Raw genomic sequence first — 24295 nt, 5'->3', positions numbered from 1 at the left:
TCTCAGGCAAGTTACTTAATCTTTCTGTGTCTCAGTTTCCTCATCTATAAAATAGGGATAATAACAGAACCTGCCTCAATAGGTAGCAATGAGGATTCGTTAATATATGTCAAGTATGTAGAACAGTGCCTAGCATATTGTAAGCGGTCAATATATATTAGCTCTGATAATTTGCTATGTAAGTTCCTTGAGATCAGGAGTTCTGTGGTATACCTTAATGCCTTGCACAGGGTAAGTGCTCCAGAGTATTGGTTGACAATAATTACATTAAATTCATATTCCTACAAACCTTCCATAATCTCAGGTCCAGATGGAGCAAACAAGGGTCAGGACTTAATAGCAAAAGGATCTAAGATATTACATAGAGATTAGACAATTGTATTCTAACAAGGATAAGTATCTATTCAAAGTCAAAATACGTAAAGGCAGAATCAGTGCTGGAGACTAGGGATCCCAATATTCAGTCCTCTTTTATTGTCACTACACTGCTAAATGTCTTTCATGGGACCTCAAATTTCAATAAGTTTCAACAGTTCTCATTAATCAGGGCTTGGCTCATTCAAAAATTACATGGGGTTGGGGGGGGGGATGCTATTAATGACTCAAACTAATATTTAGGTAGGGCTTTGTGGGTGACTTAGTGGTAAAGAATTCGCCTGCCAATACAGGAGATACAGGTTCAATCCTTGGATCAGGGAATCCCCTGGAGAAGGGCTTGGTAACCCACTCCAGTACTTTACCTAGGAAATCCCATGGACAGAGGAGCCTGGCGGGCTGCAGTCCATGGGGGTCACTGAGAGTCAGACATGACTTAGTGACTAAACTACAACAAAGTATTTAGAAATAAACTGGATTTAAATCCAGTTTTCAGTTTAAATCTGTCTCAAATTATTTTGAATTTTTTGCTTTTGTTTTTATGTGCAGAAATTACATCAACAGACAAAGCAAGATATTAATAATTCATTCTGATTGTATTGTTTTCCTTATGGGGACATAGATTGTGACATCCCTCAGTTTCTCCTTTCAAGGCCAAATAACCCTACTTCTTTTAAACTGTCTTCTATAATACATAATAATTTGATAAACCATTACCTATGAAAAAGTCATGCTTCCTATAAAAGCCCAACTTAAGAGACAAAATGCAGCAAAAAGAACTGAAAATGTTTCTGCAATTGTCATTAATTTAGAAACAAAAGTTTCATTAGAGAAAAATCACATGTCCATTAAAACATCCTACCAGGGATTTACCTGGCAGTCCAGTGGTTAAGACTCCATGCTTCCACTGCACAGTGCATAGGTTCAATCCCTAGTCAGGGAACTGGAGCTCACATGTCCTGTGGTGCAGGCCAAAAAAAAGAAAAAGAAAAAAAATCCTACCAGCCACTTACTCAGAAAATCTTGTATTCAGCTCTCCCACTGAATTGCAGTCAAACCATCCAATTTCCATCCTCATTATGCTCCTAAAGTAAAATTTTCTCATTTTCTGTATCTGACGAGCTGCAGCAATTACCCAAAAGCATATCTGGAAGTGGAGCAAGGAATGTTTAGCATTGTGATAAGAACAGGCATTAATTCCTTCTCTTTTCATTAGAAAATACTTTCACTAGAACAGCTGAAAAAAAGAGGTAAGTAATTCACAACATGCCTCTTGTTCAGAACTAAGGTGTGAGCTCTGACATCTGCAACTGAGAGTGGAGACAGGTGGAACCCTGTGAACAGGGAAGCCAGAGACTTGGGTTTGAATCCAGCTTGACCACTTCCAGAGTTAACCTTATTAACTGTCACTCTCCTCATGTGTAGAAGGCTCATCACACCAAAAGTAAATTTTTGCTCCTAAATCACTACTTTTGATGCCACTTCCAAGTAAAGTTTTCTCCTGAGAGCCCTGCCAATAAGCATGCATACAGAGTTTTCAGCCCTGGAGGAGGGCATGGCAATCCACTCTGGTACTCTTGCCTGGAGAATCCCATGGTCAGAGGAGCCTAATGGGCTATGGCCCAAAGGGTCACAACAAGTCAGACACGCCTGAAATGACTTAACATGAATGCCTGCAGCTTTCAAGCTCTTGGACAATGATTTTCAGAAAAAAGTAAGACAAAAATTATGACATAAGCAGGGAATCTTGCCTACGGTTTCCCTCCCAAGCAAAAGAAGCCTGTCATTAAAGCTTTAGTGCCAGGATGGTGGGGATAGATGAGGATTAAGTCATTTCTCTTTATAACTAAAACTAACTTCCTAGAATTCATAAGTGAATGGAGAGTAGGAGGAATTTATTATTTTCTCTACATGAGAAGGCAAAAGATAAAATGTTTGTCTTCCTTAGTAAGAGTTAAATAACACCAAGCCCTCCCATAACTGAAATCTAGAATATGGGTTCAGTTTACAGAATTTGGGTTGGAATTCAAGAGAAAAAAGAAAGTCAAGCTTGCTTTCCTCCAATTCCCCACATCCGCTTTCCACAGGGACCCAGTCTCCTTGTATGAAAACATCTACTGCTATTTCTGAGTTTAGAAGAGAGACTGAAGCAGGGAGGGCAGGGGAGGGCAACACACTGAAGCAGAATGTCTGTTCTTTACCCTGCTATGCAAGTGCCCATATCCTCCTCCCCACCTGAGAGGAAAAATTCTTTCCATCCTCTTCATCCCCCTGAAATAAAACTGTAGTCCTTGGGGCTTCTGAATAACTTTAAAGAACACATTTTGCATTTCATTGTCATGTCTTTGAACCCAGATGTTGATCTATAAATAAAATGCAAGTGTCACTAACTTGAAAATATCCTGTGACAAGCACTCCAACAGCGACGCCAGCATAGTAACTGGCAAAGTTGACCATTTCGGATTCAATGTCCAGAAACCTTCAAAAGAGGGGAAAAACTGGTAAGACTCACAGGTACCAAAGATTACCTTTGTGCAAACAGAGGATTTTAAAATACACATATTATATATTTAAAATATACACATTGTATGTTACATACATATCGTAAATAAAATGGATAAAGCATTTTATCTGTGTAGAATTACAATCAATCCAAATCCCCAAACAGACCTCACGGTACCCATCATAGCAAACATGCCTACCTCCTTTGTGTTTACAGGTGGAGATGTGAGTGTTGTGTAGTAATTAATAGGCAGTTGAGGAAAGACAGAGGACCCTAGATGGCAGCTTAGAGCTCTGTCCACTGAGGCCCATTTCACTCGTGGTCATTACTACTGAAAGCACAGTCACAGCTGGAGAAAGATTTCAAAAAGCCAGACCAGTGTCTGCAAAGGCACTGGTAGAGAGAGGTGTGCTGTAAATCAGGAGGCTTATGTTACCTACTCTAAGTAACAACTTATGTTACTTACTCTAGGTAACAACTTTTCAACTCCTTCCTCTCAGAGTAACAGTGGGAGAAATGTGTGTGTCATCCTTCCCATTGTTTTGTTGTTGTTTAGTTGTTAAGTTGTGTCCTACTCTTTGTGACCCCATGGACTGTAGCCCACCAGGTTCTTTTGACCATGAAATTTTCCAGGCAGGAATACTGGAATGGGTTGCCACTTCCTTCTCCAAGGGATCTTCCTAACCAAGGGATTGAACCCACGTCTCCTGCGTTGGCAGGCAGATTCTTTACTGCTGAGCCACAAGGGAAGCCCCTGTCATCCCATAGAGAGAGAAAAACAATTTCTTCACCAAGTCTTTCTGCTGACCACAGCCCAGAAAACTTTGCTCTCCAGGACAATCTCTAAGGTTGAAGTCAAAGAATTTGTGAGGAAGCAAGGAAACTATACAGCATTTTCCCATCAAAGCTATCACATTGTGAAACAGGGTTTGGAATTGACAGGGGCAGGAAGGGAAGAAAAAAATGATTCTGAAATTGCTTTTGGGAAATAAGTTTTATCACTGGGAAATTAACACTTTGGTTGATGTTACATCTGAGCCACAGAGACAAGCTAGATACCCATTTCTTTAGAGAATCAGAAAGTATCCTCTTTAGCCTAGATGTTCTCATTCTACCAGCTTTCTGCTTCTATCAGCCTTCCTTTTGTGACCCAAGTTTGAATTGTTCTTTCCCTCTACTGAGTTCAGACCAAGTATTTAATTATAATTTATTTAATTCAGAACAAACTATTATTCCATGGCAGATTTTATTGCCATTTTGCACTGTTATTCAATATTTTTATTGAATATATTTATTTCGAGTACATTCGTGTTTCTCTTGCTAGTAAACTATGAGTGACTTGAGAGCAAACAATGCTTGCTTTCGCTGCCGAAGCCTGATACAATATGTTACACATAGTAGGTACTAAATGGTTTCTAGATTTTTCTTTCACTTGAAAAATACTAAAGAGGAAGGAAACAACTGCCTTAGGCTACCCTTCTGACAGTTTCCAAACCAGCTACTATGTCTGTGTTTACCACATTCCTAGTTTTTCTTGATGATTTAAGGGGACCCCTAGAGTGAACAAGATCTAGAAAATCATAAACTTATATACAAGTATCCACAATCAGAGGCCTTTTCAAAACCTAAATTCCTACAAAGATAGAGTGTATACGGTAGTATTATGAGTATTATATATATTGTCACCCTGCTTATTTAACTTATATGCAGAGTACATCATGAGAAACACTGGGCTGAAGGAAGCACAAGCTGGAATCAAGATTGCCGGGAGAAATATCAATAACCTCAGATATGCAGATGACGTCACCCTTATGACAGAAAGTGAAGAGGAACTAAAGGGCCTCTTGATGAAAGTGAAAGAGGAGAGTGGAAACGTTGGCTTAAAGCTCAACATTCAGAAAACGAAGGTCATGGCATCCGGTCCCATCACTTCATGGGAAATAGATGGGGAAACAGTAAAACAGTGTCAGACTTTATTTTTTGGGGCTCCAAAATCACTGCAGATGGTGCTTACAGCCATGAAATTAAAAGAGACTTACTCTTGGGAAAGAAAGTTATGACCAACCTAGACAACATATCAAAAAGCAGAGACGTCACTTTGTCAACAAAGGTCCATCTAGTCAAAGCTATGGTTTTTCCTGTAGTCATGTATGGATGTGAGAGTTGGACTGTGAAGAAAGCTGAGTGCCAAAGAATTGATGCTTTTGAACTGTGGTGTTGGAGAAGACTCCCTTGGACTGCAAGGAGATCCAACCAGTCCATCTTAAAGGAGATCAGTCCTGGGTGTTCATTGGAAGTACTGATGTTGAAACTGAAACTCCAATATTTTGGTCACCTGATGCGAAAAGCTGACTCATTTGAAAAGACCCTGACACTGGGAAAGATTGAGGGCAGGAGGAGAAGGGGATGACGGAGGATAAGATGGTTGGAAGGCATCACTGACTCAATGGACATGGGTTTGGGTGGACTCCAGGTGTTGATTATGGACAGGGAGGCCTGGCGTGCTGCAGTTCATGGGGTCGCAAAGAGTCGGACACAACCAAGCGACTGAACTGAACTGATAAGTAAAGATTTCTAATGTATAAATGAGTGCATGCTCTTGATTTTCTGTTTGTGAAATAAAATTTGTGTGTCCCCGAAACAGAATACTATGAGCATTTGTCAAAAAGTTTTACTTAGGTTCCTTGGAATGCATTTATTCTATAGACTATGTAAGCAGAGGTGAGAGAGTGCCTGTCATGAAAAATGCAGCTGCCAGTCATGGACGAAGGACCCATTGACTCAGCTGTGGGATTTACTGGAGCAAAGTTCAGGAAAATTGCATCACTGTTGGGGGGTGTGGATAGCAACATGTGTGGTTTGTGGTTCTTCTCACTCACGAGGCACCCCAGAGATGAATCATTAACTCAGTTTTATTTATTCTGGGAAGAATCATTAGAGTTTTAAAGACTATTTGGGAATATTTCTGGGACAACAGGGCAAGCCTATCAGAAAAACTGTTGGAAGGAAAACAGGAGATTGACTTGGATCCTTTGATTGCACATCAGACTCTTTATCATCTGCATGGTGGAAAACTATCATGATTATAAAATCCTAGAAAGTATTCTATAAAGTTTATAGGTGATTTGAGTGTCTTTCTTTTTAACAGCAAAACTGACATATGCCTACTTGAGTGAATTAAGATTGCCCTGACACATTTGTCAAAGAGAGAAGAGGGGAGAAAAATATCAATTAGAGGGAAATGGTAAAAGAGATAATATGAGGATTCTTGCCTTGCTTTTTATGAAAAATAAGATAAATAAAATTGAATCAGTCAATGATATGAGTTTGAGCAAACTCCAGGAAATAGTGAAAGATAGGGAAGCCTGATGCACTGTAGTCCATGGGGTCACAAAAAATCAGACACGACTTAGCGACTGAACAACAGCAATGTATACCGAGGTTTCAGATGTCCTAAAGCCTTAGATTTCTCATTGAAGATACCTAGGAGGTCTTTATGACAAGATGTATTGACTCACCAGAAGTTCTCCTTTCACTAGGGTTTTTATGAACTGTAGGGGTTCATAGGGGTTCTTATGCACTGTGGACTCAGTAGCATTGACACCTTAGAGCAGGTCCCCAGCCTCTGGGTCGCATACGGGTACCTCCCATTAGCTCAGTGGCAGCATTAGGTTAGAAACAAAGTGTATAATAAATGCAATGCACTTGAATCATCTTGAAACCTTCCTCCCCACACCCTATCCATGGGAAAAAAATGTCTTCCACAAAATCAGTCCCTGGTGCCAAGAAGGTTGCGGGCCATTGCATTAGAGTGAATATCAACAGCAACCCAACTGGTAGAAATGGATCCATATCCTACTTCCAAAATATCAATGGTCCATATTCCTCAATGCGTGGGACATTGACCTATGGACAAATGATTTATTACTAGGTGAAGATGCTTTATAGAATACCCTCACACTGTGCTAGCACATTGCCAGAATGGCTAATGCCATTGTGAGCGATATTACAGAGAGATTCTGCATGCCCTTTATCTAGTTTTCCCCCAGTGGTAACATCTTGCAAAACTGTTGGACATTATCACAACGAAGATGTTGACTTGGATACAATGAAGAGCAGAATATTTTCTTCATTCAAAGATTCCTTATGTCGCTCTTTGATATCTACACATATCTCCATCTTTCTCACATTTCTGGAGACCAGAAGTCTGAGATCAGCTTCACAGGATTGAAGTCAAGGTGCTGGCGGGGGTGCACGTTCTGCAAAGGCTCTAGAGGAGAATCTGTTTCTTCCTCTTCCAGCTTCAGGTAGCTACAGGCATTCCTGAGCTTGGGATCTCACTCCAGTCCCTTATAGGCACCTTTGTCTCTTTTTCTCTCTAAAGTCAGATCTCCTTCTGCCTCTTTTTAGTAACCGTCTCTTTAGTAACCATCACGAGTAAAACTACTCGTGATTGCAGTTAGGGCTCACCTGGGTAATCCAGTATAATCTCCCCAAGATATTTTAGTTAGTTATATCTGCATAGACTCTTCTTCCCATACAGGGTAACATTCACAGGAATATCGTAGATATCTTTGGGGACCATTATTCAGCCTACTGGAGCTACAGTCAGGGCTTCCCACATGGCTCAGTGGTAAAGAATCCACTTGCCAATGCAAGGAGGTACAGGAGATTCAGATTCAATCCCTGGGTCAGGAAGATCCCCTGGAGGAGGAGATGGCAACCCAACTGCAGTATCCTTGCCTGGAAATCTCGGTCCATAGGGTGGCAAAGAGTCAGACACAAGTGAGCACACATGCATGCATGGAGCTACAGTCAAGATATAGATAATAACAAGTGTTGGTGTGAGTGTGAAGAAACAGGACCCCTCACACATGTTAAGTGTTAGTCACTCAGTCATGTCCGGCTGTTTGTGACCCCATGGACTGCAGCCCACCAGGCTCCTCTGTCCGTGGAATCCATTGGGCTCCAGCCACCGCTCCTTGCTCCTCTCGGCCGCCTCCGACCTCGGGTGTGGGGTAGCTCCTCCTCTCCTTCATTCATTCTTCAGTTTATCTAATAAATATTTATGAGCACTTGTTATCTTGAATATGTCTCAAATGCCGGTCCCTCTAACATTTATTTCCAATTTTGAAGGCATTATAGGATATACTTTCAGGATCTTTCTGTTGAGTTTATTTTCACGAGTGTTATTAATTTATTGTTTTCCAGTCGCTCAGTCGTGTCTGACTCTTTGCGACCCCAGGGACTGCAGCATGTCAGGCTTCCCTCTCCTTCACTATCTCCCAGAGCTTGCTCAGACTCATGTCTATTGAGTTGATGATGCCATCCAACTATCTCATCCTTCATCACCCTCTTCTCTTCCTGCCCTCAATATTTCCTAGTATCAGGGTCTTTTCCAATGAGTCAACTCTTCTCATAGGATGGCCAAAGTTTTGGAGCTTCAGCTTCAACATCAATCCTTCCAGTGAATATTCAGGGTTGATTTCCTTTAGGATTGACTGAAGTTATTAACAACTGGGGTCTTTTTACATATGTAAGTCTGAATGGATTTTTTTTTTCCAAAGGGAGAAGTGATTAGTTCACATTTTGTAGTCATATCACTCTGTAAATATCAGTTCAAGTCTTCTGTTCTCCAACATAAATGAAAGAAAATAAAAGATTGTCATTGTGAATCCCCTGGGTGTCCAGTGGTTAAGACTCTGCAGAGGACTCAGGTTCAATCCCTGGTTGGGGAACTAAGATCTTGCAAGCCACATAGCGCACATAAAAATATTTTAAAGACTGTCATTGAAGACAGTCTCTTTTTTATACAAATTGTTATATTACTTCCAAATTTAGAAGAGAAATATACACATTTATATGTTGGAAATTTATTTCTTATGAGTAGGCTTATTTTTTAAGGATAATTCTGTGCACGGTATGTTGTCCTGTACTTTTCTGTCAAGTGCTAACCAGTTCATAACTACATATTTATCTGCATGATCATTGATTTCATGATGGTCTCACCAATGAGACGTGAGCTCCATAAAGATAAGGACCATTACTCATAAGATATCACTACTCATAAGATAAATGTGTAGCCTTTATGCTTACACATTTTCCAGGTATATAACTGGTGTTCCAAAAATTTTGGTTGAATGAGTAGATGAATGAAAGATGCTAACCACAAATATTAAGGAAGAATATCAGTAATTTAGAAGGATTTGTCATAATCTGGAGTCAAGCCTACAGAAAAATTTTTAAATGGTGGAGAATCACTTGAGGGAGCCATTCCAAGTGTCTCTCTAGCCAGGATGTGCCCTGCTCTTGATTCTTGAACCTGAGTGAGTTTATATGTGAAAATGATCTTGTTCTGGCCCTGAGGCAGCATGAGGCAGGCTGCAAAGTCCTATGACAGTGAGTCAACCCTGCGTATACTGCAGACTCACTGATTACGTGGTCAGGCTTATCACAGACAGAACAGGAGCACAGTGAGCTCTGGCTAATTCTGCATGGCTATCTTCTGTTCCTAGCACCACGTCACTCTTTCACAGCAACTCAACTGCTAGTTGAGGCCAGTGACCCCTACTCCAAGTCCGAGAGCACAGGAATGATGAAATTTCCATTGTAGAGAGAAGACTGGCGGTCAAGTGGGTCATCAGCCACAGCCACAGAAGCTGGGGGACAAAAGAGAAGAGAGGAAGGAAGGAAAGAGGGAAGGGGGGAAGAGAGAGGAAGGAAGGGAAAAGGAAGTCTCAGATATGAGAAATGACAAGCACTCAAGCAAAATTTATGAGTCACCTTCCAATGATATTAAGTATTGATAGTGTCATTCTCAAGCCTACAGTCTACAAAGTGTGACATTTGGGTACATATTTAATGAGTAATTTTCAATTCTGTATTTTGTTGCTGTTGTTGGAATTTTAAAACCCAGTGGAATAAGAACTTCAGGGCAGAGTAATTTATAGAAATATGTGTAAATATGTTTCTGTTCATTCCATGTTAGATACCACTCCAGGTCCTTCCTGTAAGGTTCTCTTTACAAATTTTGAATTACAAGCTGAGATATGAGCAAACAAAAAAGTAAAAACAAATAGCAGCCTACCCGCAGCGTGTCCCATTTGCCGTGTTCTGGTTGAGGGAGTCGTTGGTCCACACTATGGTGTTATTCACACATGCTTTTCCAGGGATACTGAGTTCTTGTAATTCCATGTCATACTCAATAAAAACATCTGTCATTGTGCCAAAAATGAGTAGCACACCTGGATAGGCTGCTCCATGGAGAAGCGCACATAAACTCCCCATGCACATCAGGCAAATGTCAGTCTTTGAAGAAAATCGAAACTTGAAAAACAAAGGATTCAGAGATCATCTATGGGTGAAAAGCAGGAGAGGTAGGAGGACTATTTAATTTTAGTTACTAGAGTCTGATAAATAGTGTTCAACACCAAGTCTTAAGGGAATCGTTTTAATTGAAATGTAGAGTTCTCACTAACACTGAAATAACGGTGCATCAATTATCCAAGTCATTAAACTCTTACGTTGTTAACTCATGTTCTTTCCTTCCTAGCCTCTAATTTATTCTCTTACGTCAAGAGCTGACTTTAGTTCTTAGCTTTTCATCCCCAACTTAGAGGGGAACAATCACTGACACTGATGCTATTGCCACATAGATGCTCCATATGGCTTATTCAGCAATAGTAGAAATCAGCTCCCAGAACTGATATTGATAATGAAGAGCATCTGCTTGTGCCCAGAAATGTCTCCATTTTGCAAATTTGAAGAAAATACCTACACTATGGAACTTCTAAAGGCATCACAAGAATAAATATGCTTAGCATGGTTACTGTGACAATTTTCCTTACTAAAATGATCATTAGGGACTTAGAGATTATCTTCTAGAACACTTTTCTGATCTACCAGATAGAATGTGTGTGTTTAATCAGCAATATATTTCTAATTACTAATCCACATGTTGTCACATAGACAAAGTTTATGACTGAAAAAAGTGATCACTATAGTTAAGCACCTGCCAATATGACTAAAAAATTAACATTTTCTCCAAGATCTGAACAACTCACAGTTGCAAAACCTATGCCATTAATCAGCATAGTTTTATTACCAATCGAAAGAAGCCAACTTGACTGCTACCACCTTTCTTCTCATCTTGTAACCTGAGGAGAAAAACACGAGGATTTACAGACCATCCTTTCCAAAGCAATGAGAAATTCTCCCTAAATTGTGATTTCATGAGTCATTCTTTAGTAAGAATGAAAGTCCCCACTGGCTGTGAAATTCTTTCCAAAACTGGTATCTTAAAAACTATTACTTTCAGATTTACCTCTTCTAGCAATTTCAGTATAGCTGTGTCTCTTGTTCAGTAGAGATTCACTGAGGGTTTTTCAGAGAGGTTTTTTCTCTCTTTGAGAGAAAGCAAAAAGTACTCTGCACCCCCAGCTGTAGGAACAAATAACTGTGGAACCTCAGCGTCGACCCTTAGTTTATATCTACCTTCATTTCCTTGTGAGTAAATTTAGGTGGTTGGATTATCTAATTTATTGCTTCTAGCTCTTAAAAAGCTTGCAACTACATCAAATAGTGCTGATATGAAAAATTCAAAAACTCCCATACTTCCCTTAAAACCATATTTACTTACTATTTCTTATTCAATTTATTGCTCAGAAAATTGTCCTTAACCCATTCTTGAACTTTCTAATGCCAAATAGGTCTAATTCACCCAAGTTATCTATTCACAAATACACCTTAGGTCTTGTTTCCACCAGGAACCGCTCTACTCCATTGGCTCTTTGGGAATACCCATGCATCTTGTTTTCTCACTTCCTTCCTCCTTCCATACCAGTTTGTCATCTCAGTTGAGACCCACAGTTCTTTGTGTGTTAGTTGCTCAGTCATGTCCAACTCTCCCACCAGGCTCCTCTATCTCTGGAATTTCCCACAGCAAGAATACTGGAGTGGGCTGCCATTTCTTCCTCCAGAGGATCTTTTCAACCCAGGGATCAAACCTGGGTCTCCTGCATTGCAGACAGATTCTTTATCATCTGAGCCACCAGGGAAGCCCAGTTTCTTAAACCCTCCATTTGCTTACAATCACTAAATACCATCAAGATTTTCCTTCCTCGGACTTGCCTGGTGACACACTGGATAAGCATCTGCCTGTCAATGCAGGGGCCAGGGGTTCAATCTCTGTCTGGGAAGATTCCGCATGCCTTGGAGCAACTAAGCCCATGCGTCACAACCACTGAGCCAGTGCTTGAGAGTCCACAAGCAGCAATTACTGAGGCCATGCACCTGGAGCTTTTGCTCTCCAACAAGGGAAACCACTGCAACGAGATGCCCAGATGGAGAGAAGCCCTGCTCTCTGCAACTAGAGAAAGCTAGAGTGAAGCAGCAAAGACCTGCCAAAACCAGAGAGAAAGTAAATTAAAAAAAAAAAAGATTCTCCTCCTTCTCCAGGCATTCCAGGTCCCATTGCCAGCCATTTGGACCATGCTCTCACCATCATCCTCAATCCTTTTTTGCAGATTCATCTTTGGAAACTCCATCTCTGCGTTCAGTCCACTGTTCCTCCTTCTCCTCCTGAAGCCAGGCTGTTAGGCCCACAGAAGACAACCTCTCCACCATCTAAACAGATACCGACACCTGCTGTGCTTAGTGCTCAGCTGCCCTAAGCTTCCCTTCCCGCTCAGGGTGGAATCACAAACCCTTGCTGATACGTCCAAAGCCCTCTGTGATCTGGCCAGTTGACTCTCTTACCTGTTTCCTCCTGCTTCACTCCACCCAAGCCGCCTGGCCTCTCTGCTGACTTTCATCTGTACCATATCTGTTCCCACCTCTGGGTGTTTGCACTTGCTATTTCCTCTCGCCAAAGTGTTCTTTCTTCAGATAATAAAATGGAGAACTCCCTCACCTCCTTCATACCTTCTCTCAAAAGCTGCCTTTTCAAGGGGGCCATCCATGGTCAAAGTCTTTAAAATTTCAACTTTCCCCCCACATCATTTCAAATCTCCATTTCCATGTTTATTGTTTTTTCTTAGAAAGGGGATGATAAACTATCATTATCTACCATGCTATATATTTTATTTATTTATGGTGTTTATTATGTCTCCCTCACTAAAGGAGAGAACTCTTCAAAGGCATGTTAAGTTCCTCAAGACAGAGATGTCTGCCTATTTTTTTTTTCTTTTCTGTATCTTCAGCGTCTAAACCAGTGCCTGATACCCAGCATGTGTGTATGTGTGTTAGTTGCTCAGTCGTGTCCGACTCTTTGCAACCCCATGGACTGTAGTCCACCAGGCTCCTCTGTTCATGGAATTCTCCAGGCAAGAGTACTGTAGTGGGTTGCCATTTCCTTCTCCAGGGAATCTTCCCAACCCAGGAATCGAACCCAGGTCTCCTGGATTGCAGGCAGATGCTTTACCAGGTAGATGATTCCCAGCAAGTCCTCAATTAAAACTTGTGAAATGAATGAATGAATATGGTCTCCAACCTCAACTCAACCCAAGGCACTATATTTCATTCCTCTACAGATTGTTCCCATTCCCCTCAGTGGCTTTATCAAACTTTCACTGTGATCTTCTCACTCCCCATTACCACATCTATGCAGATATAGGTTCATTTTCTCTAAAAACCAGAATACTCACTCAACCTTCCTGCTCATCCTCTCACTGCAGCTCATTTATCTGCATCCTCCATTTCTCTGCACCCATGCCCTTTTCTATCTGTTTCCCACCCAATGAGACAAGAGTGGTTCTTCTGTCCTCAACTGATCCTACCATTCCAAGTGAAAAGCTAGTGTTGCCACAACCACCACCTCTCTCTGTCGTGCAGTATTAACACTTAAAATGTTTTACACATCTTCAGCCTTTACCTTTCCACCACCTCCATTTCAGAAACGTTGCTGGCACCTCCTTATCTTATAAATCAGAATCCATTAATCCTGTCCTCATGGCAAATTAGGGTAAACTGATTTTTGGTTTATAAGAGAATTTCAACTCTTAAAGAGAAATATCTAGTCACTACATTTTAGGTTTCTACAATTTGCTTTTGGGAAGAATTGGGATTTTCTTCTGTAAAAAGAACCTCCTCTGCAACCATGAAACCTTACATTTCCTCTGCTTGTTTAAGTCAGAAATTCTGTGGGGTTCCTGGACATATAGGGGATATTTGAACCTAATCCAGAAGGAATATTGCCAAAGATTTTTGAAATCAAGTTATAGGATTGTTTTAAATAGAAAAGGAATGGATTATATATACCATTTTGTAGGCAGTGCAATGTATATGAAAATATTGCTTCTGCTTTGTGCCTTTTATGTGAATATTAGGGGAATTATTTTGAAAATGTGTTGCATTGTTGAAGCAGTCACTTACTTTGATTTTTTATCATTGTTATCTGTCAGGATAAAAACAATACATAAAGCAGTTAATCGTAATGACAAAATGAAACATAATCATTAACAATTTTGCTCTGGAAAAACATTTCTATGATTATTTTATTCATGGAACAACACAAAATAATTATTTGCTTTTTCACCTTTCTCTCTCTTCCTCCGTATTATAGAAGAAAACACTGTTTCACATATAGGACTGCGGCCTTGACTACATTTTCTCCAGAAAATGAAATCTTTTTTATCTTCTGAATGCTAACTAAAGACCAATATTTGTACATTAGTTACAGAAAAATCTGATTTTTTTTGAACTACCAAATAAAATGAATACTTATTTATTGTTTGGTTTTTTAGAAACATCAGAATTTATCTACTTAAAATACAGACCATAAAATACAGACAATAAGATGTCATTGACACCCCCGTGCCAGTAGAAGCCATTGAATTGAGCCACATATTACTTTCCCCAGCATAGGTCAGAGCAGATGGAAGGGAAGAGATGAAAGCGGGGGTTCAGGGTCATGGGCATAGGGAAGCCATAGTGAAAGGAACCCAGGATTTTAATGTCAGCCATCATCATGGGACAGCACATCCTGGTTCCCCTGGCATTTTCATTTCATTTCATACAGAGTAAAGAGGCATTATAGTGTAGATAAAGATTAACCTCTCATATTTGGGAGTCAGAACTGGGTTAGGGTTATGGCTCCTTTAATCAATAGTCACGCAATCTTTGTCAAGCTTAAGACAATGTATCTAAGTCTCAGTTTCCTTTTCTATAAAATGTAAAATCATAGGACTTTTGGAAATCATCTGCCCTTACCACACTCTAGGTACTTGTGCTATGGATCCCCATCCACTTTACCTCACTCTGGCCAGCAGTGTCTTTGTACCAGTCCTCTCAGAGAGCAATGCTCACTAAATGCATATTACTATAATCAATTATAGCAATATATAAATAAAGGTAATAATAATAAAAGCATTGAAAGTGTTAGTCGCTCAGTCATGTCTGACTTTTTGCAACTCCATGGACTGTAGCCCACCAGGCTCCTCTGTCCATGGAATTCTCCAGGCAAGAATACTAGAGTGGGTAGCCATGCCCTTCTCCAGGGGATCTTCTTGACCTAGGGATCAAACCCAGCTCTCCTGCATTTCAGGCAGATTCTTTACCATCTGAGCCAGTGCTGAAACAACCTCAGTCTATCCATGGAAAAAAATATTTATAGTGAGATGCTTTCACTCCCCCAGGATTTATGCATTCTTACCTAGCACTCTCAGCAGTTATATTACATGGATTCTTGGGAGAAATACCCAGGTTGTGTAAGAAGAATATGAGGTAATAGTTCTACTTATTGTTACTGAATTTTCTCTGCTCCTTGAATATCTTCACTAGTTTGTTCCACTTTTGTTTTCACCTTTTTTTGTACAAGAGACAATAAGATAAAAAGGCCACTTACATGAGCTGTCTGACTCAAAACCATGATTGTCCTCTCCAAATTTCTTCACACTGCGAAGAATTACTGAGTCAGACATAACAATTGCAGTTCACAGCGAAAAAAGAAAACAACCCTAGAAAATAAAAGAAAAGAGTGACTGCAGAGGAAGACAAGATGGCGAAGGAGTAGCCAGATGTGCAGTACATCTGTCTCCATGGATACATCAGGAATACACCTTCAGATGCAGAAGGTCTCGCAGAACACCAGCTGAGAGCAGACAGGAGTCCCTGACCACTGGAAAGGAATGTATAGATCCAAAACTCAGTAGGACAAAGGAAGGAAGGGGAAAAGAGGAGAACGAGCAGGACTGGACCTGCACCTGGGGTGAGGGGAACTGAAGCAGGGGTCAGATCCCCAGATTGAAGCAATCGTTGGAGACGCAGGGAAAGTATTTGAGGCTGTTGGAGAGTGAAGCAGCTGATCTGTGACTGTCTGAATGGAGTGAGAACCAGACAATCCTTGCTGCAGCCGTATGTACCCTGGTCAGGGACCCAAGTCTCCTGAAATACACAGCGGCTGGGAGCTGGAGCATAGGGACTGGAGAGCAATCCCAGGGTGAGGGTTGCTGTTGACTGCTGGGAGACAGCCCAACGGGACATGAGGGAGGAGATCATGGTGGAGAATGCCTTTGGAGCAATGCTGAGTAGCCCCTGAAGCAAAGCGATACTGCTGAGTCATATGCAGGGGGAGGAGCCATCTCTGTAGCTTCTCCCCGGACACACGCTAGTGCTGGCAACTGACCAATAGAGAAAGACTCCAGAGAGGGTTACCCTTTGAGTGTCTGATGCACAGAGCAATAGAGAAGGACTCTAGCCAGTGGAGACCTTTGAGTGGCTGCTGCACCAAGCAACAGAGAAGAACCAGCCAGAGAGGCCTTTTGAATGCCAGCTGCCAGAGGCTAGAAAAAGACTGTGATAGTGCCATAGCTCCTGCGCCTGAGGCCACCAGTATCTCTGCACACTTGGCACCACCACAGTCCCTGTGATCCAAGCAACTGTGCCACCTCCACTCCCGGTTCTCACTAAGGCAGACCTAAGTCTGCCAGGGCAGCCTCAGGAGCAAACTCCTGTGGATGACCCACGTGCAGAGGTGGGGATAAAACCACAACTGAACTCCAAGGGCAGTGTGGCTAAGGAAGAGGGTCAAAAACCTTTCCACCAGCTGTACAAGGTGCAGATTAAATCCATATGATCAATTAGGAAGACTGTGTCTATGGAATATATAAAAGGACAATGAGAGCTATCACAAAAGAAAACACACTAGCTCTGGTAGCTGTGGACACTGCAGGCAAGAACACGCAGGAATAGGGCCAGATTAGTCTGAGCTGTTCCCACAGCAGGTCCAGACATCAGTCCGGTATTGGAGGGCATCCTAGGGAGGCAGAGGTGGATGGTGACTCACAGCGAAGGAAAGGACACTGGCAGCTGAGATCCAAGAAAAACAATTATTATTCATACATTTTAATTTGTTCTGCAGTTGATCCTAGTTTATCTTCTTCTTTTTTTCTTTGTTGCTATGGTTGTTGATTTCATTATTACTATTAACTCTAAGTTTTTGAGAACTTTTTTTTAATCACACTTTTGATTTCCTTTATATAATTCTACCTCTTCATTGTTTTTTTGTGATTCTGTGGGGCTTTTGTCTTTTTTAAATTTTGTTTGTTTGGTTTCTTACTGTTCTTTTCCTGCTGTAGTTATTCTTTAATATATATAAATCTTTTCTTTCTTTTCTTCCTTTTCTTCGTTTATTTCATCGTGTTTGTTAGTTTGGTTTGTTTTCTTTGCTTATTCTCCAGTTGACACTCTGCTTTGGTCTTGTTTACCAATTGGTGTTTTAGTTAGTTCTGTTTTTAATAGGTTGGTATCATTTTTGGTTTCCTTTGCTTGCCAAGCCACTCTCTTGTGCTTTCTTGTCTTTGGACTATTTAGGGTTTTGTGTGTGTGTGTGTATGTGTGTTCCTTTGTTTTTGTTATTATTTGCTTGATTTTGTATTTACCATTTGTCTGGGGCTCCTCTTTTGTTTCTTATTTTGTTTTGTTTTGCTATTTTTGTGTTTTTGTTTTAATCCCCTTTAATGCCATAACAAATGACTTGTGGAGTGTCAGTTCCCCAGGCAAAGATTTGGCCTGAGCCTTTGGAGTGGAAGTTCTGAATTCAGGACAGTGGACTGCCAGACACCTACTGACGCCAGGGAGCACTGATTATTGAGAACTCCCATGAAGATCTCCACCTGTATCTAGGACCTGGAATCACCCAACTGCCAGCAGCACCCAGTGCAAGACACCTCACCCAGCCAACAAGTAAGACAAAAATACAAAACTAATCACTAGCGGAGAAGCTTGCCACAGACACCCCAAAACCTACCACCTCACACAATCCTGTCCATCAGAGGAAAAAAAAACTCACCTCCTCCTACCAGAATGCAGACACAAGTCCCTCCCAACACAAAGCCTACACAAACCACTGGACCAACCTCACCCACTGAGGGCAGTCCAAAAGAAAGAAGGTATATGACCCTAAAGCCTGGGAAAAGAAGACCTCAGACAAAGTAAGTTAGAAAAAAATGAAAAGGCAGAGGAATATTATACAAATGAAGGAACAAGGTGAAAATTCACAAGACCAAATAAACGAAGAGGAAATATGCTAACTACATGAAAAAGAATTCAAAATAATGATAGTAAAGATGACCCCAAACCTCAAAAATAGAATGGAGAAAATGCAAGGATCAATTAACACATTTAACAAAGACCTAGAAGAAATTAAGAATAAACAGAGACAAACAACACAAATGCTGAAATTAAAAATATTCTAGAAGAAATCAATAGCAGCATAACTGAGGCAGAAAAACAGATAAATGAGCTAGAAGATAGAATAGTAGAAATAACTGAAGAATAGATAAGAGGAGAATGAGAAGAATTGAGGATAGTCTCAGATACCTCTGGGACAATATTAAAGGTACTAACATTTGAATTATAGGGGTCCTAGAAGAAGATGAGAAAAACAAAGGGCCTGAGAAAATTTCTGAAAACATTATAGTTGAAAACTTCCCTAACATGGGAAAAGCAATAGTCAATCGATCCAAGAAGCACAGAGTCCCATAGAGGATAAATCCAAGGAGAAACATGCCAAGACACATACTAATCAAGCTAGCAAAGATTAAACACAGAGAAGGAATATTAAAAACAGCAAGGGAAAAGCAGCAAGTAACATACTAAAGGAACCCCATAAGATTAACAGTTGATCTTTCAGCAGACACTCTGAAGACCAGAGGAAATGGCAGGATGTATGTAAAGTACTGAAAGGGGGAAATATACAACCAAGATTACTCTACCTGACAAGGATCTCGTTCAAAGTTGATGGAAAAATCAAAAGTTTTACAGACAAACAAAAGTTGAGAGAATATAGCCCCCCTAAACCAGTTTACAACAATGTTAAAGAGACCTATAGGCAGGAACCACAAGAGAAGGAAAAGACTTACAAAAACAATTTTGAAGAATGCCAATAAGAAAGTATATATCAATAATTACTTTAAATGCAAAGGGATTACTGCTCCAACCAAAACACACAGACAGGCTAAATGGATACAAAAACAAGACCCACATATATGCTGTCTACAAGAGACCCACTTCAGACCTAGAGGCACACACAGAATGAAAGTGAGAGGATGGAAAAAGATATTCCATGTGAATGGAAATCAAAGAGAAGCCAGAGTAGCAATTTTCATATCAGACAAAATAGACCTCAAAATGAAGAAAATTAAAAGAAATAATGAAGGTCACTACATAATGATCAAGGGATCAATACAAGAAGAAGACACAACAATTGTAAGTATTTATGCACCCAACATAGGAGCACCACAATACATAAAGCAAACACTAACAGACATAAAAGGGGAAATTGACAGTAACACAATAGTAGTAGGGCACTTGACATTCCACTTGCATCAATGGAGAGATCATCAAAACAGAAAATTAATAAGAAAACACAGTGTTAAGTGACACATTAGACCAGATGGGACCTAACTGATATCTTCAGGACATTTCATCTAAAAGCAGAACAATACACTTTCTTCTCAAGTGCACATGGAATATTCTCAAGCATAGACCACCTCTTGAGTCATAAATCAAGCCTTAGTAAATTAAAAAAAAATTGAAATTGTATCAAACATCTTTTATGACCACAATGCTATGAAACTAGATATCAATTACAGGGGAAAAAAAACTGTAAAAAAGCACAAACACATGGAGATTAAACAATACATTTCTAAATAATGAACAGGTTACTGAAGAAATTAAAAAGAAAATTAAAATATTCCTAGAAACAAATGCAATGAAAACATGATGACTCAAAACCTATGGGACACAGCAAAAGCTGTTCTAAGAGGCGAGCTTATAGCAATACAATCCTACCTTAAGAAACAAGAAAAACATCAAGTAGACAACCTAATTTTACACCTAAAACAACTGGAAAAGAACAAGAACCCTCAAGGTTAATAGAAGGAAATAAATCATAAAGATCAGAGTAGAAATAAATGAAACAATAGTAAAGACTAATAAAACTGAAAGTTGGTTCTTTGAGAAGATAAACAAAATTGACAAACTATTAGTCAGACTCAACCAGGAAAAAGGGGAGAAGAATCAAATCAACAAAATTAGAGATGAAAAAGGAGAAGTTACGATTGACAATGCAGACATACAAAGGATTGTAAGAGACTATTATGAGCAACTTTATATGCCAATACAATGGACAACCTGGAAGAAATGGACAGATTCTTAGAAAAGTTCAACCTTCCAAAACTGAGCCAGGAAGAAATAGAAACTATGAATAAGCCAACTGCAAACAGTGAAATCAAAACTGTGGTCAAAAAATCTCTCAAAAAACAAAAGCACAGGGCCAATTGGCTCCACAAGTGAATTCCTTAGACATTTAGAGATGAGCTAACGCCTATCCTTCTCAAACGCTTCCAAAAAATTGCAGAAGAAAGAACACTTCCAAACTCATTCTACAAGGCCACTATCACCCTGATACCAAAACCAAATAAAGACATCACACAAAAAAATAAAATTATAGGCCAATATCACTGATAAACATATATGAAAAAATCCTCAAAAAAATTCTAGCAAACAGAATTCAACAACATATTAAAAAGGTCATACACCATTATCAAGTTGGGTTTATTCCAGGGATACAAGGCTTCTTCAATATACACAAATCAATCATTGTGATACTCTGTATTAACAAACTGAAAGATAAAAATTATATTATAATCATGATAATCTCAATAGATGCAGAAAAAGCTTTTGAATAAATTCAGCACCCATTTATGATAAAAACTCATCCAAAAATGGGCATAGATGAAACCTACCTCAACATAACAAAGGCTGTATATGATAAATCCAGTGCAAACATTATTCTCAATGGTGAAAAACTGAAAGCATTTCTTCTAAGACCAGGAATAAGACAAGGCTACCGTCCCTCACCACTATTATTCAACATAGTTTTTGAAGACCTAGCCAGGGCAATTAGAGAAAGATTATAAGGAAATAAAAGGAATCCAGATTGGAAAAGAAGAAGTAAAACTCTCACTGTTTGCAGAAGACATGATACTATACATAGAAACCCTTAAAATACTATCAGAAAATTACTAGAACTAATTAGACAATTTAGTAAAGTTGCAGGATACAAAATCAATATACAGAAATCACTTGCATTCCTATACACTAACAATGAAAAATCAGAAAGAGAAATTAAGAAATCAATCTCATTTACTCTTGCAACAAAAAGAATAAAATACCTAGGAATAAACCTACCTAAGGAGACAAAAGAACTGTACAGAAAACTATAAGACACTGATGAAAGAAGTCAAAGACAACATAAACAGATGGAGAAACAGTCCATGTTCCTGTGTTGGAAGAATCAGTATTGTGAAAATGACTATATGACTAAAAGCAATCTACAGATTCAGTGCAATCCCTGTCAAATTACCAATGGCATTTTTCACAGAACCAGAACAAGAAATTTCACAATTTGTATGGAAATACAAAAGACCCTGAATAGCTGAAGCAATCTTGAGAAAGAAGAATGAAACTGGAGGAATCAACCTGCCTGATTCAGACTATACTACAAAGCTACAGTCATTAAAACAGTATGGTACTTTCACAAAAGCAGAAATATAGAGCAATGGAATAAGAGAGCCCAGAGATAAACCCATGCATCTATGGGCACCTTATCTTTGACAAAGGAGGGAAGAATATGCAATGGAGAAAAGATGTTCTCTTCAATAAGTGCTTCTGGGAAAACTGGACAGCTACATGTTAAAGAATGAAATTAAGACACTTCCTAACACCAGACACAAAACTAAACTCAAAACGGATTAAAGACCTAAATGTAAGGTCAGAAACTCTTAGAGGAAAACAGTCTATGCCATATATCATAGCAAGATCCTCTATGACCCACTTTCCAGAGTAATGGAAATAAAAACAAAAATAAACAAATGGGACCTAATTAAACTTTAAAACTTTGTACAGTAAAAGAAACTATAAACAAGGTGAAAAGACTACCCTCAGAATGGGAGAAAATAATAGCAAATGAAACAACTGATAAAGGATTAATTTCCAAAATATACAAGCAGCTCATGCAACTCAATATCAGAAAAACAAACAACTCAATCAAAAAAGGGGCAGAAGACCTAAACATACATTTCAATGAAGAAGACATACAGATGGCTAATAAACATATGGAAAGATGCTCAACATTACTCATTATTAGAGAAATGCAAATTAAAACTGTAATGAGATATCACCTCATACCAGTCAGAATGGCCATCATCCAAAAATCTATAAATAATAAATGCTGGAGTGTGGAAAAAAGGGAACTCTCTTGCACTGTTGAAGGGAATGTAAACTGATACAGCTACTATGGAGAACAGTATGGAGATTACTTTAAAAAACTAGGAATAAAACTACCATATGACCCAACAGTCCCATCACTGGAAGACCAGTACCCTGAGAAATATACCCTGAGAAAACCACAACTGAAAAAGACACATGTATCCCAATATTCATTGCAGCACTATTTACAATAGCTAGAACAAGGAAGCAAGCTAGATGTCCATCAGCAAATGAATGGGATAAAGAAGCTGTAGTACATATATACAATGAAATATTACTCATCCATAAAAAGGAATGCATTTGAGTCATTTCTAAAAAGATGAACCTAGAGTCTATTATACAGAGTGAAGTGAGTCAGAAAGAGAAAAACAAATATCATATATCAATGCATGTATATGAAATCTAGAAAGATGGTTCTGATGAACTTCTTTGAAGGGCAGCAATAGAGACACAGACGTAGAGAACAGCTGTGGACATAGCAGTGGGGGAGGAGGGGGTGGGACAAATGGAAAGAGTAGCACGGAAGCATATACACTGCCATATGTAAATAAATAGCTGGTGTGAATTTGCTGTATGACTCAGGGAGCTCAAACCAGGGCTCTGTAAAAACCTAGAGGGCTGGGATCAGGTGGAGATGGGAGGGAACTTCAAGAGGGAGGGGACATATGTATACCTCTGGCTGATTCATGTTGATATACGGCAGAAACCAACACCATACTGTAAAGCAATTATCCTCCAATTAAAAATAAATAATTTTTTTTAAAAAAGAAGCATTGCAACTATTATTTATTTTCTCATCTTTAATCAGTGTAGCCAAACAGAAGAACAATTTGGTTCAAGAAATTTCCTTAACTAACAATCTCAGACAAAAGCAGGCTTTTTAGTTAGTTGATAATCCCATGAAAGAGTTTAATTATTAGGAAATAATAATCCCAAACCATCGACTATGGGTTTCTCTGGTTGATAGGTGGATAGCTGTTTTTTGTTCTTTCTTCTTATCTGCGTTTGCTTGTTTATTTGATTGATTTTTTTTTAAGTGAGTAAAACTAAAAACCAGTAGAAAGGCACAACCCACTGGTGACATTCTTGGGTCAGTGAAGCTGACCAATGACAGCCAAATACTGTCAAATACTGTGGGTAGGTTCAGTGCTCCTTTGTAAATGCAGCCACTAGATGCAGAATATGGCAAGTTCAGCATGGACCAGAGAAACTGCTACCTAATTCATTTTGTAACACAAGTGTAACCTTGACATCAAAACAAGAAAAAAATGTTATAAGGAAAAAAACAGAACTATAATTACTTTGAAAATAGATTTTAAAATACTAAATATATTCAGTATAATTTAGTAGTTTATAAAAAAATATAGTGAGAAATGCTGATACCAGGAATGCAATGATTTTCTAATGTAAACATTTTTGATCATTTTGATAGATGAAAAAGATATTTAATCAGAATTAATTTCCTGAAATTTAAAAGCTCATAAAATTAGAAAAAAATCATTATATTGTAATCCAATGAATAAATTTGGATACAGATCGATGACAAATACTAAAAACGCTCACTGAAATACTGGCAAAGATTAAATATCCAATAGTACAAAGCATTGGGAAGCTATAAACACATTACATTAAATTGTGAAATCTCTG

At 39.2% G+C, this 24295-nt stretch overlaps 1 protein-coding gene across 2 annotated transcripts in view; it reads right to left on the bottom strand.

Annotated features, from left to right (window-relative positions):
• The window catches only part of ABCB11 (ATP binding cassette subfamily B member 11), an 84580-nt gene extending 68785 nt beyond the window's left edge, over positions 1 to 15795 (bottom strand). For both annotated transcript variants that reach the window (XM_068967338.1, XM_068967336.1), the window contains exons 1-6: positions 15720 to 15795; positions 14249 to 14270; positions 10983 to 11034; positions 9966 to 10204; positions 2767 to 2854; positions 1389 to 1522 (exon numbers count right to left, since the gene is read on the bottom strand). In XM_068967338.1, the coding sequence (XP_068823439.1) occupies positions 1389 to 1522; positions 2767 to 2854; positions 9966 to 10204; positions 10983 to 11034; positions 14249 to 14270; positions 15720 to 15795 (611 nt within the window). The remainder of the gene's footprint in view (positions 1 to 1388; positions 1523 to 2766; positions 2855 to 9965; positions 10205 to 10982; positions 11035 to 14248; positions 14271 to 15719) is intronic.
• Positions 15796 to 24295: the final 8500 nt, after the last annotated feature.

The sequence above is a fragment of the Capricornis sumatraensis genome, chromosome 3, assembly GCF_032405125.1.
Source record: "Capricornis sumatraensis isolate serow.1 chromosome 3, serow.2, whole genome shotgun sequence".
Lineage (NCBI taxonomy): Eukaryota > Metazoa > Chordata > Mammalia > Artiodactyla > Bovidae > Capricornis > Capricornis sumatraensis.
The sequence above is the reverse complement of the archived record's forward strand: the minus strand, read 5'-3'. Positions and strand labels throughout refer to the sequence as shown.